Below are 17,891 nucleotides of genomic sequence, written 5' to 3' on the forward strand. Positions count from 1 at the left end.
GTTTCTGCCTCTACCACCTTTCAGGCAATGAGTTCCCCTCTGGGTGAAAAAAAGTGCTCCTCAACTCCCCTCTAATCCTTCTACCAATTACTTTAAATCTATGCCCCCTGGTTATTGACCTCTCTGCTAGAGGAAATAGAGTGGAGAGGAAGGACCTATCTAGGCCCCTCAATCAGCCTCCTCTGTTCCAAAGAAAACAACCCCGGCCTATCCAATCTTTCCTCATAGCTAAAATTCTCCAGTCCTGGCTACATCCTCGTAAATCTCCTCTGTACCGTCTCTAGTGCAATCACATCTTTCCTGTAATGTGGTGACCAGAACTGTACACTGTACTCTAGCTGTGGCTTAACTAGTGTTTACACAGTTCAAGCATAACCTCCCTGCTCTTATATTTTATGCCTCCGGCTAATAAAGGAAAGTATTCTGTATGCCTTCTTAACCACCTTATCAACCTGTCCCGCTATCTTCAGGGATCTGTGGACATGCACGCCAAGGTCCCTCTATTCTACTCTTCTCAGTATCCTACCATTTACAGTGTATTCCCTTTTCTTGTTAGCCCTCCCCAAATGCATTACCTCACACTTCTCAGGATTGAATTCCATTTGCCACTTTTCTGCCCACTGTAACTATGAATACTGTCAATTTAATTCTGCATGAACATGTATGTAAACATTCTCCCCCCCCCCACCAAATTATTGTGTAGAGCATAAAACCAATGGCATTACCTTTTCATATGTCCAGTGCTTACAACCTCGGATTAATCCAGCAATGATTTCAGCTACACAGCGCTGAGTGCTTTCATGAGAATCGGAGACAAGACGTTCCATATGTGGTTTTAACACTGTTAAAAAGGCTGTATCAAAGTTCCTGAACAAACCCTATCATGAAAGCAGTGAACAGAAATAGATCAATAACATTCAAAACACAACACAAAACTGTTAAAATTTATCATGAATTTAGTTCATGCAAAAAAAATTTGAACAAATAGTTAACAAATGCAATCATAGTCCTTTTGGTTGAGCTTCCAAGAAATGCACTGCAATGTACAAGAAAGGATCTTGCTCCATGTAATTTTCATTTTCTCTCTTCCTCCTACCCAGCCACAGCCAGCAAACTTGTCACTTACCCCAAATGGGAAGCCACAGTATAAACGTCAGTTAAGACTCGGAATTCAACCTTTAAGTTGCTAGTTGAAAATCCAGAATTTGTTATTGGGCTGAACTGAACAATGTTTTAAATCTGTTCAGCTTTTTTTTTTTTTTTTTTAAATTACCCTTCCTGAAATTATATGGAAAATTGATTTTACTCACATTACTTCACATTTGCAAAATAATTCTTTAGTTCAAATTTGGAAGCCAAAGAAGTTTTAGGGCTGTTGAAAATAACAGATGACTAATTCTTCCCCTCATGCTGGGATATAGTTCCGCAGGGCATGACAGCCCGCCAGTACCGCTCCAAAATGGACATATTTTAGGCAAGAGCCTGAACATTCAGAATCAATGGGCATTTTGATTGTGTGGGGGATGTTACAAATGGAAATCACAGCCAGACCATAGGAAAACTATTACAGGAAACTTTGTGCTATCCGGAGGTGAGCTATCCGGCAATCTGGAGCCACCGGCAAAAATCAGCAGCCGTTTTTTATTCTTTTTGTTTGTTTTTTTTGCTTTGTTTGAGCAGTCAAGCTGTGCAAGGTCTGTAGCTATAGCAACAGCTTCAGCTACAGAGCTTTAGGGCCACACCCGAGTGTTTAGAAGCTGTTGCTAAGCAACAGTGTTTGTTGTCAAATACGGAGATGAGAATCTCCGTATCTCTCAACATTAACTCTGGAGAGTACGGCAGTTTTGAGGCAACGGCAGCAGCTCGGTCCCGTGGGTGCCGGATAGCACAAAGTTTCCTGTACTGTCTTGAAAGAATAGTTGTATTGAAGCAACTACTACAACAAATTATTTTAGCAGATCGATAGTACAAGTCTAAGGAGGTACACTTCACTAATATTACAACACTGGGAACATACTATTGAATTCTGGTTACATTTTCATAGTTTAAACCAAAAAGCGAATAGAAATGGTTCAAGAATGGGAAAAAGAATGATCTGAAGCTATTCATTGGAAAAAAGGAAAGTGGAAAAAACATCTGTTTTCAAAATGATGAGCTAATTGGTGTGAGCATTTGTGCTGAAGCAGAAGAGAGGGCATGGTGAGGCAAACATAGCTTAAAAACTCCTAATTCAGATTAAGACTTGTTAACTTATGGAATACACTGCCACCTAGTGCAGTGAACACAGACAGACATGCAGAACACAAAACTAGATTCAACAAGTAGAAGGATGAAGGCGTTGTGTAACAGCAAGGAGGACATGAGGTGGTGTGAATAGGATCTGCATATACATCTTATGACAAAGCAGAAAAATAAAAAAACAAACCACCTTGTATGGTGATTTTCATTTCACAATAGGAAGCATCCACCACACACTCACTGAAGTTAAACCAGACTGGTGTGCACAGATGGTATATGCCACATGGAGTAACCTTCATATCTTTATCAAACATTGCTCTTTGGATTTGACACCCATGGATGATTATGTTTTGGCAGAAGTGTTCTAGCAGCTGGGATCTCCGACTCCTCGCAAAGGCCTCCCTACTGACTTAGTCACCAACAGTTTGTGGAGGATGTTGAATGAGAAAAAAAAGCTTCTCTGCTCTACAGCCAGAAACCATTTCCCCCATCTTAAAAATGCAGAACGAACTACGATCAGGGAAATTCCTGATTATAGATAATCAAAGTCATACTACTAGTAAGTAATTTGAACAGTGGTCCAAAGGACTTCTGAATGTAACCGCTTTTTCATACAAAATCAAATTTAAAATAACGAACAGTAAAGAGGAGAATAAGCAGGAGTTAGCCATGGCTCAGTGGTAGCTCTCTTGCTTCAGAATCAGGTGGTCATGGGTTCAAGACCCACTTCCGAGACTTGAGCACCTAATCTGGGTTGAAACTTCAGTGAAATACTGAGGAAACGCTGCAATGTCAGATGTGCTGTCTTTCAGAGGAGATGTTAAACTGAGGCCCCATCGGTGGTTGTGAAAGATTCTATGGCACTATTTGAAGAAAAACACGGGCATTCTCCCGGTGTCCTAGCCAATAATTATCGCGGAACTAACTCCTAAAACAGATGATCTGGTCTCTGCTGTTTGTGGGATCTTGCTGTGCATTAATTGGCGGCCATGTTTCATACATTACAACAGTGACTAGACTTCAAAAGTACTTCATTGGCTGTAAAGCACTTTGGCACATCCTGAGGTCATGAAAGGCGCGATATAATTGGAAGTTCTTTCTTTATAACCAAATCAGTAAGTCATTGTTAATATAGCTCTTAGTACTATTTCAGTACTATACTACTTAGTATTATACAGTTGGAGGAGACTGTAACAAGGAGAGATGTCTCAAGAATGTGATCCTGGGTGGTTGCTGGGAGTCACTCATTACATTAGACACATTAGCTGATGGTTAATATTAGCTTATTAATATTAAACACATACAAGCCCATTTACCTTGAATAGGCAAAACCTGCGTGGATTAAATTTGTCCTTTCCCTTTCGGTCTTCCAAGGATAAGAATTTAATTAATTGCTCCATGAAATGTGGGTCAGAGAAATTATCATAAATTACTTGCTCTGCCTACAAAAGGAAGATATTTAGAAGTCATTAACTGTGCCAGTGCAGAAGGATATAGAGCTTCAGGCAAATCACACCAAAAGATACAAAAAACACATTTAATTAACATGCAAGTAGTGGCTTTGCCTCTGTAAAAAATCTTCCAATGAGGCGCTGCTATACAACAAGCTCCAAATAACAAACCAAGATGGTAAATTTAGCTGTAACACATGTCAATCAACATTTGAATGAACTCTACCAGAGCTTTCTCAGCTACAGTATCAACACCAGCCTTACAAATAGTGTATGCAGTTATGAGAGCAGTCATGGAAAATTCCTAATACGTTGCCTTCAAAAACTATCAAGTAAGCCTATGGTCCAAGGGAGTATATGTTGCTACATTCTAAACTTAAAGGGAAATATTATTGAAGGAGGCAGGGAAGGAGTATTTTAACATGAAGCAAGCAAGCAGCGGTTGTGCGGATCAACATTCTTCTCAGTATTAGGTGATCATTCGAGAGAATGTAGAATTTCAAAAACGAACTACTGCTGACATTGACATCCAACCTGTACTGAAATGTACATTGCTAAAGGCTTCCTGATTGGCATCCCAACTGCCGCCACAACATGTCAAGCTTCACTGAAGAAATTAAGTTGTAAAATCTCAGTTTAAAAAATATATATACTGTACTCATGTTTTGAGAAAGATATATGGCAAAATTACTTTGTTTCGTAAGCAAAGAAAGTCAGACTTTCCTTCTCCTTTAAGCAGTTTCTAAATGCCATCTGAAAAGTGAAGAGTACGAGTACTATGCTCATCCCACAGCTATTTAATAGTTATTATTAATATGGTTAAATTCTGTCTGATATTTTTGTTCAGTTTATCCATCAGTGCAGGTATTGATGCTCAGTGCGCTCTACATCATTGATGATTCATAACCATCACACCTTCAGATTAACAATCAGCACCTCTTTATTGCAAGTTTAGCAAATAATCCTGAATTGCTTAATGGGAAATTCTGACAAACTTTTACCACTAAAGCATTTCTTACCTCTGACATTTCTTTTCTACTCCTTCCTAGTTTAGGTTGTTGGTCCACTGGGGCATAAACAAGCAGCTTCCTAATTAGAGAGAAACTCGATTTTCACATGTATCCATCTTTCAATTAGTTTTTAAAAACCCTTTGCAAGACTTCATTTTCACCATAACATGCTCTGATATAGAAATGCTAAGATACCAGACACAACATCATGCTTTGCTAGAACAATAATGACATTGACGTATCTAATGACATAGCTTGTGTTAATGCATTATTTTGACATCGTTTTACTTGATTTTGAAGTATTCAGCATTTATAATAGGATAATAGGGAAATATTTCTAATTCTTCAAATGTAGAAAACAAATCTAACTCTTCAAATATGGAAACCAAAAAGTACTTCAGTTGCCTGCACAGATTAATTTCACAGAGCATGAACATTTAAGGATTTGAATGGAAAATATTCCTATAACTTACATTTCCCGGAATACAATACACCGATCTTATTCGCCACTTACCGAGGCCATATGTAGTACCCCCAGTGCGTCTTTTCCACAAATAAACAGGCTTCCCATTCATCCTTAGTCCTTAGTAAATTGGAGCTATCGTAATGGAGCCACTTGTTATCAGGCCTATCTCCTGGCTGGATTGTTGTTGAATAAGAGCCACCTAGTTAGGAAGTGCACACAATACAAAAACTCACAGTATTCATGAGAAGAGGCTTAAAATAAAAATGAGGAAACATTAGGGTCAAAATATTTGTTTCAAACTTTCACTGGTAAACACAACTGGAAAAAAATCTGAAAATAACAATCATAAATGAGCACGTGTAAAATGCTTGTGAGAAGCAGGTGACTGGACCCATGGTTCCCAAAGGTTTCCACCAATGGGGTTTTCCTCACCTCAAGTCTGGGCTTGTTGTACACCAATTGATAGAGATTGATTGCTATAAGTAGTCAACAACTCCATTATTGTCGTATCATGTGACTACCAGGATGGTAGGCGGACCTTGTCTTTTTCGTCTAGCATGTGCCACGTTCTTATCAGTAGTAATACATTCAGCATACCAAATCATTTTCACGAATATTTTAATTCTACTTTTGTTGTATGATCAGTGTTTGAAACATCTTTAGTCACATCATTTTTAATACAGTGAGCCTGACAATGCTAAATACAAACTTTCAACAGCCAGTAAAATAAATGTTTGAAATGTTTTTAACAAAACGTTTACAAATAAATTTGTTAAAGGGCTTTTGTGATATGGATGCTGGAAATACAGCCAACAATACCAAAGCTTCCGAGTAGTGCCAACTGTGGGTGGACTAGCAGAAGCACAAATACCATGTCAAGTAAGCACAAGCAAGAGAATTTAGAGCTGGGATCACAAAAGCTTTCAACAGGAAAACTCAATAGTGGACAGTTCCACCCAAGAATAATCTGTGTATACAATGGTGGAAATTAAAATCAAAAGCAAGACAAGTTGCATGTTGGAAGTACCTTCTACAGAGATTTGAATGTGTCCAAAGACACCATGTATGGCTCATATTTAAATGTTCAAATTTCAATTTAGTTGTGCACGTTATGATAATCATGTTCTTTTAGGTCAATTCTCTTTACAAATGAAAGCAAATTCTAAAACCATGTTGCAACTTTTTCCCCACTAAGTCAGTGACAAATAAAACATTTGGACAAAATTGCGAGGTTTCCAGAATTATTAGAACTTGTGCTATGTCTTATGAACATTGAGTTAGAAATAAGCATAATTTGTTCAAAATACTTTAATTACTTAAATTTTTAAAAAATACTCTATAATAAAAGCTTTAACTTTTTTTTATCCGGGACCGACGTGGTGCCGGTTCATCAAAAATTCCGGATCACCGAACGCTATAGTAAAAGATACGAGAGCTGAGAGCTCCGTATAAAGCAACAAACCCTGTTGCTTAGCAACAGGTTCAGAACAATGGCCACAAGTTACAAGCGTCTCTGTAGCTTAGCAACAGCTGCAGCCACACCCTTGCAGAGCAACAGATGGAGGAAGGCAAGTAATATGAAGTATGAACCTACTCCTGAATTTTGCCGGTTAACCGAGATTTCCGGTTATTTAGGCGCCGGTATATCGAAAGTTTCCTGTATTAAGGAATTAATCACTGAAAGATCAATTCTACTTACTAACAGCATATGGATCAATCTCTATTTTTTTGTGAGGTCTTTTCAACTGCTTCATGATGCCAGCCACAGCAGATATTGCCACCTACAGATGAAAACAAATCGATTCATGCATTGGTCACATTTGTGATTTTTTTGGGAGTACCACATAAGACAGGCATTCTGGCTGGTAATTCTTAAGACCCCAAAAATATAGAGTGTGAGTGTGTAATCTAAGGTATTCAAAAATACCATTGGAATCCCCGATTGAAATTACTGCTTTGCAGTCACTCCCAGTTCCATTTTCTCCATATAAAATTTGCTGTGGCGTTTACTCCATTTCTGATTAATTTTTCTTACCATAAGATGCCTCGTGATGAAAGTTGATGGCTGTGACCCTCCACATGGTTAATGTATGTATAATAACACAAACAATGAAGGATCAAGATTTGAGACAGATCAATTCATCAGGCAACAATCAAACTCACTTTAATGGAGAAAGCAACTGATAAGTACTCCTGTACATCTCTAGCTAGATTGAAAGGGGATGACAGCACCTTTAATTATCTGCTAGACTTAACGATAACTTGGATTGGTCTGGCTGCATTTCTCACTCGTGCAACTGCTCCGAATAAATTACCATCCTCATACTTTGTGTTCTGAGCTTCTGTTTTCAAAGATGCAAAGTATACAAGGTATAGGAAAACTGCACATATAACAAATATACAGCAATCATCCCTTCATTTTTTCTTCTTCTAGAGCAGCTTTATATAAAATTTTGACCACCTTGGGTTAGACCTCCACAGCCGTTGGAGATTTTTTAGCTCCTTCTACTTCACACTCTCTAGACACAGTTAATCTAGTCATTGCCCTCCTTTTGTGCCTCCTGGCTCAAATGGGTTATAAAAAAAAGTGCCTTTTGCTAAGAAAAGAATGACAATTTAGATCTTTTATTTAATTTTCTTTTCAATCAATTTAACTAGTGAGCTGCAGTTCAAAGACACCTCTAGGTAATCAGGAGAGTGAAAGGGCATTTGCTCTGCAATCTCTGAAGTCAACACGAGTAACTGAGATTTAGGCGGTCAGGAAATGATCTTCCATTTTACTTGTACAATGATAATAAACATCTCAACTGATCTTGATTTAAAAGGATTGTCAATTCAACAATACCCTAGATCTATACATGGTCCGAATATATTATTGGCTTTCCACATGCAACTATATTTCACTGTTATGCTAGTCTGCACCTCTCCACATATAAAGCACAGATGCAGACATTATGGAAAATGGTTCAGTAGGAGTGTTATGTATTCTTTCCATCTGCAACAGAGACAGCAATATTTTGAAACATGGCTCCTTTCCCAAGGCTACTGTAAGCAGCTATCTTTTGTAATCAGGTGTTTCAAAAAGCAAACCAACCATGTAACCATTTACCTGGGTAGGCATATTTTCCCTTCATGCCTTTTATTCAGCATCATATTTATGTACATTTCCTTTGTCATTGTCCTACTGATTACTGATGTCTTGTAATAATTCACTTACTTTAATTGATGCTAATCATGCAACCTCCCTGTTGGAATATTGTGTTTTATGCCTGCAGTTTCCAGTTTCCTTTATTTCTTAAAACGTTAGTCATTATAAAGATCTCCTGATTTGTAAAACAAATTTGATTTTGAATTTTAGTACCACAACCTCCTGGAAACCCACTATTTTGATTCTGAAACTTGCCAAAGACAATCATCTCAGGGTCCCATGGCGATTCATCCTTCATATTTCTTGCAGTTGATGAGGGACACCACAGACTTGAAAATTAAGTACTAAAAATCGAATTCTTCTCCTCTAGTCATTAGAAATGTGAAATGAACAACAAAAACAAGCTTCCTAAAAAACTTACCTTCCGGACTACTAAAGCATCATGATTGAGGCTCTGTATGAAGAATTTGATTCCTCTCGTAGGCAGTGGCAAGTCATCTCTCAGCAACAGGGAGAGAAAGCCAATGGCTATTTGTTCAAATTTCCATGATCTAAAAAAAATCAAAGTTACCTGATCAAAAATACAACTCCTTTAAAAGATTTGTTCAAGGGTGTTAATGTTTGATGGCAAACATACAAGAACTAATGAAAACTTTGCAGTGTTAAAATGCCCACTTCTGTAAATCAGTTCAGTAGCAAATTGTTCATTTCACAACAATTTGATCATCAATCCTGAACACTCATTGCAGTCAAGACTCTCATATTGTATAATGATGCATAATAGTTCTTTTTTTGGACATTACATGAGATACATCAGACCATGCAACAAAAACAGTACATTTCCCACTGGCTCAGAATGCAACAGGGCTGGCATCATTCTTGTGATTCCTCTGCATATTCTTCCACCTAGGGACACTATCAGGATGAGTTACCAGCATAGGTATTGGAAAAATGTATGTAACATTTTACTACAGTGAAAAATTGTAGGGAAAACTGCATCTTAATGTGATGATTTTGTACCTCAATGTGGTATTTCCCTCCATTGCCACATTTCCTTCTGATTTTGCTTCCTTACCTTTCTTCTCCTGGGGGCAAAAACTCATTCTGGAATAGTTCCTTAACCAGCAGCACTATTCCAGACCCTCGCACAAAGAGTCATTCTTCATATATGAACCTGACCAGTGAATGAAGGGAGGCTAAATGACTATTGGTCCATCAAAGCTGAGCCAGATACTAACCTCACCCAATGTGCACATTGATGCACTTTGAGCAGAGGTCATTGGGCAACATCAGGAGTCGGAACTAAGTGGGTGCACTCTGGTTGTTGATCATCCCCATGTGTAAACCCTATTGCTGGCCTGTACAGGTCAACAGAGCTCAGTCTGTGCAACCAGTGGCAAGCAGTTAACCTTTGCCACCAGTGGCACTTTTCCTCTGGACACAGCCAGCAAATCTCTCTCCTGAGGGTCACTATATATCCTACCCGATTTATATTGCAGCACTGCTTCTGAATTTCCAATGAAAAACTGTCCAACAGCTGCATTAAATGATTTTCCATACAATCTACCCTCCCCTTTATGAAAACAGCCTAGATACTAGAAACATGGCATGCTGGGAAGCTAAAATACAGTGCTATCAAACTAAAAAGAGATTACCGTACAGTTTAAAAAACTTACAAGTTTCGCTGGTCAAGCAAATCCAACAAGATACCGATTAGTTTCTCATAATTCCTAAACAATAAAAAGAATTATCTTAATTATGAAGAAAAACATTAAATGTACCCCTAAATTTTACTGAAACTCAGCCCAGATTGTCCTCTACTTACTGTAAGGACTCATTATTTTTTGCTTTTTGGCTCTGGGCTCCATTTTCAATCTCTTCAGCAGTGAGAAAAGGCAAACCAGAATCTGGTTTTTTTGCCTGGGACAAGGATACAGAAAGCTCCACACAGCGATCTGAAATCTGAGCAGAGGAGGTATATGTTTATTGCTGAATAGCCATTAAAATCTCACAAGAAAATAGTCAGTCACACTGTCCAAAATATCAATGGAACTACCAACTGTGGATTTGTAAAAATACAAGCAGTTTTTACTTACTGGGTAATGTCCTGGAATACTCTTACATGCATTTATTTTCTATTCTTTGTACAATTACAAATCAAAATTTGATCATTCAAATAACCAAAAGAAAGTGGAGATCAAGTGCACAAAATAGCATCTGAACACCTAAAGTTGAGAAGGCGGTTCTTCCCCCCATCTCCTAGGCTCCACATGACTTGACATGAAATCACATGGATTTCTGGGTTCAGATCATTATTTAGGCTAGATGCTTTCCTGGCATAGTCCTGCCCCTGAGAAGGTCTTACAACTAGAAACATTTGTGGAAATCCAACTGCTGCTTCAGGTCACAGGTCTACAGCAGTGGTAAAGGCCTCTATCCAAAAACAGCAGCCAGAGGACTTCAACCCTGAAGATGATGTCCTTTACTTGTAAGGAAATACTCATCTTTTTTCTGGCTCCATCTTCTTGCTGCTGACTCCTTCAGATCCTCCAATTTGAGAGGGTCTGAACACAGAACCTAAGGCCCACTTCTTCCTGGAGGCCCTCCAAATGGGCAGCTGCCTTGTGTTGGGGAAGAAACTACAGTCTGACTCATTTGCATGGCTGCGCTGCTTAGAGTATAACTGCTCCCACTGCCGGTATTCCCCAGGAAGCTTGAGCAACATAAAGGGGGCAGAGACCTGGCTTTATGCTTGAAAGTTGAGCATTCCCCAGACTCAAAGGAGAGGAAAACTGCCCCTAATATTTTGTGTGCCCAATTACAGCATTAATAATTACTTACTCCAAAATTTAAGCCAATGGTTTCATACTGTCTATGTATCTTCTCTGCAAGATCATCAAACAGACGAACTATGGACGGTTTCTCCAGAAAGATTTCTTTGCTGAGCCCTGAAGAGACTATAGCCGGCCATGTTGCAACAATGCAGTCCCAGTCATGGAGGTTGGCCAAGCAGACTCCATTGTGGTTTCCAAGAAGGCAATACAGAGCACCCTAGTTTAAAATATGCAAAGAAAAGAGAAATACAATTGAAAATATATTTGAAACTGCTAATGAGTAAATCTGGAATAACAGAACAAAAAGTCAATCATTACAAAGAAACAAGTTTCAAATTGGAACAAGAAAGCAAACATTTCACAATTTCAATTTTATTTATTCATTCATGGGAGGCAGAGTTCTGGATGAGCTGTAGCTTGTACAAGAGGCTGGGATAGAAAACTTGTGAAGGAAGTCAAGCCTCGGAGTGACAGGCATAGATGAGAGTTTTGGCAGCAGAATCATAGAATAGTACAGCACAGGAGACCATTCAGCCCATCAAGTCTGTGCCGGCTCTTCTGAAGAGCAATCCAGTTAGTCCCACTCCCCCACTCTTTCCCCATATCCCTGCAATTTTTTCTCCTTCAAGTATATATCCAATTCCTTTTGAAGGCTACTATTGAATCTGTATCCACCAGTGTATCAGGTAGTGCATTCCAAATCCTAACCACTCTTTGCATAAAAACATTTTTCCTCATGTTGCCGCTGGTTCTTCTGCCAATCACCTTAAATCTGTGCCCCCTCATTATCGACCCTTCAGCCATTGGAAACAGTTTCTCTTTATTTACTCTATCTAAACCCTTCATGATTTTAAACACCTCCATTAAATCTCCTCTTAGCCTTCTCTGCTCGAAGGAGAACAACCCCAGCTTCTCCAGTCCATCCATGTAATTGTAATCCCTCATCCCTGGAACCATGTTGGTGAATCTCTTCTGCACCCTCTCCAAAGCCTTCACGTCCTTCCTAAAGTGTGGTGCCCAGAATTGGACACAATACTCCAGCAGTGTGGTTAAGATTGAGGTGAGGGGGTGAAGAGACAAGGGATGGTTTTCACAGTGTCAGCTGTGGCTCAGTTGGTAGCACACTCGCCTCGGAGTCAGAAGGTTGTGGGTTCAAATCCCACTCCAGGGACTTGAGCACGTTAATCTAGGCTGACACTCCAGTGCAGTACCGAGGAAGTGCTGCACTGTTGGAGGTGCTGTCTTTCGGATGAGACGTTAAACTGAGGCCCCATCTGCGCGCTCAGGTGGACGTAAAAGATCCCATGGCAGTATTTCGAAGAAGAGCAGGGGAGTTATCCCCGGTGCCCTGGCCAATATTTATCCTTTAATCAACGTAACAAAAACAGATTATCTGGTCATTATCACATTGTGGTTTATGGGAGCTTGCTGTAGCTGCCGCTTTCCCACATTACAACAGTGACTACACTCCAAAAGTACTTCATTGGCTGTAAAGCACTTTGAGACGTCCGGTGGTTGTGAAAGGCGCTATATAAATGCAAGTCTTTCTTTTTTCGTGATTGACTGGATGTACATTTTGAAGCTCAGATTGTGCACTATCTAATTCAGCCCGAGTTAGCGTGTGGGAAGGGGAATGGAGTTGAGGACTAATAAAAGTCCAGAATAGACACCTTCCTAGAAATTCTGCAACAGGGTTCCAGCACAAAAGAGAGAGATAACCTTTAAAAGAAAAAAGGTGCAGCAAAGAAATGAAAATGTAACCATTTCCTTCTCCAACGAATGAGAGATGTGAAAGACCTAGCTCATGCCAATGATAAAAATCCTTAAGAGACAAGTGAAGGGGCTAAATAGGATTGCCCTATATAGGGGAGCCAGCAGACAGGCCCCTCAGAATGTGCAAATGATTACAAACAGATATTACGGCATACTCACAGGACTATCCTCACAAACAGGGTGGGAGCTCACAAATGCCAGGATAGTACAGCAGAAAGTGAAAGGCATGGATGAGTATTTTGGCAGCAGTGAGGATTAAGTAAGGAGAGAAGGAGAAGATGGTCTTGGTGAAGGCTGGAGAGTAAACTTGCTCCATGCCCAGCCAAGAAATTACAGGGAAGCAGATGACCAACCCAACAGAGATGTAAATTACACAACTCGCTAATAGAACAGGAAACAAGGGGATCCTGCTCTTCACTCCCTTCCCACCATGCCCTCCCACCATACCCCCTACCCCTCCACATGACAGATCATTGTAGCAACTAAAACCCAAGGCAAAAGGCTTGTCCTTCCACTGAAAAACCAATATCCAGCAATCAAGGTCCATAAAGGTACATCTCAGTTTACAGACCAGAAGCATTTGAAATAAGTAAATTATTCTTCTTCAAAACACAATGCTTCCCTAAAGAACTAGTGGAAAATCAGCCCAATGATCTTACAATCCATTTCTACAGTCTTGAAAACAGGGTGAAAATTGGCACAGTAGAGGTGGAGTAGATCTGGAGTGATCTGCATCCCCAAACACCAAAACTCTGAACTGGTCGATGAAAGGAAAAGAAGCTACAAACTGTTGGAGATGACGACAGTCCCAAAACCATAACCTTTGATTTGATTTTATTCCCCAAAAGCCAAATTGCTGTGCACAATCCAAAACATAAAAGGATGGAAAGCTGTAAGTGAGAGACATAAATCATCAGCATAGAGCAAGATTCTGGCCTGCCTTACAGATCCCCCGCCCCACCATGAATTTGCTGATGTGAATAAAGCAACTAAAGGAACAAGGATAATTGACAGTACTGGCATAAATTCTGAAAATCTCAGAATCAAGGAAACCTAATCTATTGCACATAACCAATTAGGGAGAGAGTAAAATGTGAAGACCAAGCTGACAAAGGTCTCCAAAACAGCTCTCGGAAAAGATCACTCAACTCTACTGAAAGTCTTCTCTAAGGAGAATTAAATTAACAGTTGAATAGTTACATAATCTTTCAATGCAAGACTCTAAAGATTGCAAGTAGGAAAAAAATTGCATCATTACTAGGTTCTGACAATATTTTTTTAAAACAATGACCCACTCTAACACAGCAGAAGAAAAAGTACGCTACAGGCAGATAACAGTTACAGAAAGATAATTTCAGATGGGATTCTCATCAATGAGAGAACCATTAACAAATTGTTGCAATTGGACTGATATAGTAAGGGGGTGCTCTATGATTGTTTAATTCTTTATCATACACCAAAAACTTACTTTCAATTGTTGCTGCCTTATATTCTGTTTGTCAGGATGCAAGTATTCCAGCACCAGTGGAATAAGATCTCGACAGCAAAAATTATAAGTCCCCAAGGCTGTGAAGAAAATATGCTGGGCTTTACTACGCACCTGCAAATGCATACATCATTATGAGAAAAAGCCAAACTATTTTTTTTCACAACATAAAGCAAACTTCTAATTACAAACATCAATTTTTTTTAAACTTCTTGAATGACTCATTTAATTAATAAGGAAAATAATGAACTGTAAATTATTAAAATCAGTTTAAAATGTACATGACATTTTAATAAAAACTGTGTGTATAATGCCAAAATATCTAATCAGCCTTATTCTATCATTTACACATTGGAACGAAAAAGAATATTCATAAGGCTTATTTCAGTAGACAGCACTAAGCTGCCCTTTCAAAAACTTCACTGAATAAAAGCCTATGTTTCATATAAAGCAAAAACAGATAATGCTGTAAATGCACTTCGGCTATAACCCCTCATCAGACGTTCTGTGTAATTACAGCATTTTCTATTTTTGTTTCAGATTTCCAGCATTTGCAATTTTTTTTCCATTTGTACTACGTTTTCATATTTGTTTCCTTCGTAGAAGATGGACATTTCTGAGATTGTCAGGGTTTATCTAAACTAATTTTCTGCACCAGTCTTCATTCTCCTCCCTCCTTAGGAAGGTACTAAAAATCTAAAAAATAGAAGAATTTCATCCAAAATTTGTAATGTAACATAATACACCACATACAAGGGCTCACAACTGTATACAGACTTGTCAACCACAGTTACAAGACCACGTGCTTTCTTGTGTATAGGAAGAGAAAATCAGCACAAAGAAAACAAAAAGGAAAAGAAAACATGAAGTACAAACAAAACATGGAGTAAGCGCATGTTCCTCTACCTTCAAATTCTATGATGTATGGTTGCTGTTTACATACAGGGCTGCAGTAACCTTATTGAATGCACTTTGAGCTTACTAGCTTTAGAGAGTTTTAAACACAGAGTTTAATGAGAGTTGGGTGAACCTGTTAAACAGAGTGACGACAGGAATTTGGTAAGAGTGGGAATTTACTGATAAGTAATGGGTGAGTGGTGCAGGAAGTGTGTTTATCAAACTAGCTATGGAGGAAATTAAAAAGCAGGATCTCAAAAAGTAGTCATCTCTGGATTACTCCCAGTGCCATGTGCTGGTGAGTATAGGAGCAGTAAGATAAGAAAGGTTAACACATGGCTGGAGGAATGCTGCAGGAGGGAGGGCTTCAGATTCCTGGGGCATTGGGACCCGTTCTGGGGCAGGAGGCATATGCACAAGATGGACGGGTTGCGCCTCAACAGGGCTGGGGCCAATGTCCTCACAGGGAGGTTAATTGGTGCTGTGGGGAGTGGGGGGGGAAAAGAGAGGTGGAAGGTTTTAATTAATTTGGCAGGGGGTGGGAACCAGGATGAAGCATTAGAGTCAAAATACAAGATGCAGAGAGGAATGGGAGACACAAACAGTACTAGAATAAAGAGTAGCTCAGAAATGGAAGGGATCAGACAGGGGGGGAAATGTGAAGCAGACTACAATGGGTTTAGAGTGTGTGTGCGTAGCTAAGGTTGGTGAGCTGCAGGTACAAGTAGCCACATGGGATTATGATATAGAGGCAATAATGGAGACCTGGCTCAAGCAAGGGGAGGAATGGGCACTTAATATTCCTGGCTATAATGCATTCAGGAAAGATAGGGAAGGGAAAAAAGATGGGGGCGTGTGTCAGTATTAATCAAAGATACTATTACAGCACTAGAACGGGATGATGTACTTGAGGGTTCAAAGACAGAACCTATTTGATTAGGATTAAGGAACAATTACACTGCTGGGTGTATATTATGTGCCACCAAATAGTGGGCAGGAGATAGAGGAGCAAATTTGCAGGCAAATGGCAGAAAGATGCAAGAACTTTAGAGTAGCGATAATGGGGGACTTCAATTATCCTAATATAGACTGGGAAAGTGTAAAGGGCAAAGAGGGGGAAGGAATTCCTGAAATGTGTACAAGAGAACTTTCTTGATCGGTATGCACCCAACCCAACGAGGAAGAAAGCAGTGCTGGATCTAGTTCTGGGGAATGAAGTGGGACAAGGGGAGCATGTTTCAGTGCGAGATCATTTAGGAACTAGCGATCACAATATTAGGTTTAGAGTAGTTATGGACAAGGAAAAATCAAATGTGAAAATACTCCAACTGAAGGGGAGCTAATTTCAGTAAGTTGAAAAGGGATCTGACCCAGGTGGATTTGAATCAAACACTAAAATGAGGAATGGGAGGCCTTCAAAGAGGCGGCAGTTGAGGTGCAGACTGGACAGTCCTACGAGGAGGAAAGGAAGGCCACTGAGACCTAGAGCTCCCTAGACGGCTAAAGATATAGAAACTAAACTGAAACAGAAAAAGGAGGCTTATGATAAATGTCAGGTTCATAATTCAGTAGACAACCAAGCTGAATACAAATAGTACAGGGGAGAACTGAAAAAGGAAATATGAGGGGAAAAGAGAGAGTGTATGAAAATAGATTAGGTTACATAAAAGGGAATCCAAAAATCTTTTATAAACATATAATTAGTAAAAGGGTAGTCAAGGGGTAGGGCCGATTAGGGACCAAAAAGGAGATCTTCTTGTGGAGGCAGAGGGCATGGCTGAGATACTAAATAAGTACATTGACAGCATCCTCTTTAGTGAAGACAGATGCAATGTCACAGTAAAGGAGGAGGTAATAGAGAAATTGGATAGAATAAAATTAGATAAAGAGGAAGTACTAGGAAGGCTGACAGTACTTAAAAGTAGAAAAGTCACCCGGTCTGGATGGAATGTATCCTAGGTTGCTGAAGAAAGTAAGGGTGGAAATTGTGGAGCCTCATGACATAAACTTCCTTAGATAGTGTGGAGTGGTACCAGAGGATTGGAGAATTGCAAATGTTACAACCCGTTTCAAAAAAAGGGAGGGGGATAAACCCGACAACTACAAGCCAGTCAGCTCAACATCGGTGATGGGGAAACTTTGAGGCATTAATCAGAGACAAATGAATTGGCACTTGGAAAAATATGGATTAATAAATGAAAGACAGCACGGATTTGTTAAAGGCAAATCATGTCTGACAAACTTGATTGAGTCGTTTGATAAAGTAACAGAAAGGGTTGATACGCATATGGACTTTCAAAAGATGTTTGATAAAGTGCAACATAATAGGCTTGAGCACAAAATTAAAGCTCTTGGGATTAAAGGGGCAGTGGCTGCGTGGATACAAACTCAGCTAAGGGACAGAAAGCAGAGAGTAGTGGTGAACAGTTGTTTTTCAGACTGGAGGGAAGTGTGCAGTGGTGTTCCCCATGGGTTGGTGTTGAGACCAGATATGGTGTATATGGAGTCAAAAAAAAAAAAAACCCACTTCACGAGGTACCATATAGGAGGCTTAAGGCAAAGATAATGGCACATGGAATTAAATGTAA

The 17,891-nt window shown here is 39.5% G+C and overlaps 1 protein-coding gene across 2 annotated transcripts in view; it reads right to left on the reverse strand.

Annotated features, from left to right (window-relative positions):
* The window catches only part of LOC147121204 (proteasome activator complex subunit 4-like), a 187,606-nt gene that overhangs the window by 51,714 nt on the left and 118,001 nt on the right, over positions 1 to 17,891 (reverse strand). For both annotated transcript variants that reach the window (XM_085981336.1, XM_085981335.1), the window contains 10 exons: positions 14,389 to 14,520; positions 11,155 to 11,364; positions 10,139 to 10,275; positions 9,990 to 10,043; positions 8,735 to 8,864; positions 6,865 to 6,946; positions 5,214 to 5,364; positions 4,709 to 4,778; positions 3,555 to 3,680; positions 726 to 878 (listed from right to left, as the gene is read on the reverse strand). In XM_085981336.1, coding sequence (XP_085837462.1) covers positions 726 to 878; positions 3,555 to 3,680; positions 4,709 to 4,778; positions 5,214 to 5,364; positions 6,865 to 6,946; positions 8,735 to 8,864; positions 9,990 to 10,043; positions 10,139 to 10,275; positions 11,155 to 11,364; positions 14,389 to 14,520 — 1,245 coding nt within the window. The remainder of the gene's footprint in view (positions 1 to 725; positions 879 to 3,554; positions 3,681 to 4,708; positions 4,779 to 5,213; positions 5,365 to 6,864; positions 6,947 to 8,734; positions 8,865 to 9,989; positions 10,044 to 10,138; positions 10,276 to 11,154; positions 11,365 to 14,388; positions 14,521 to 17,891) is intronic.

Source organism: Somniosus microcephalus, chromosome 3 (assembly GCF_052327205.1).
Source record: "Somniosus microcephalus isolate GS21.2 chromosome 3, FLI_Smic_1.0, whole genome shotgun sequence".
In the NCBI taxonomy this organism is placed as follows: domain Eukaryota; kingdom Metazoa; phylum Chordata; class Chondrichthyes; order Squaliformes; family Somniosidae; genus Somniosus; species Somniosus microcephalus.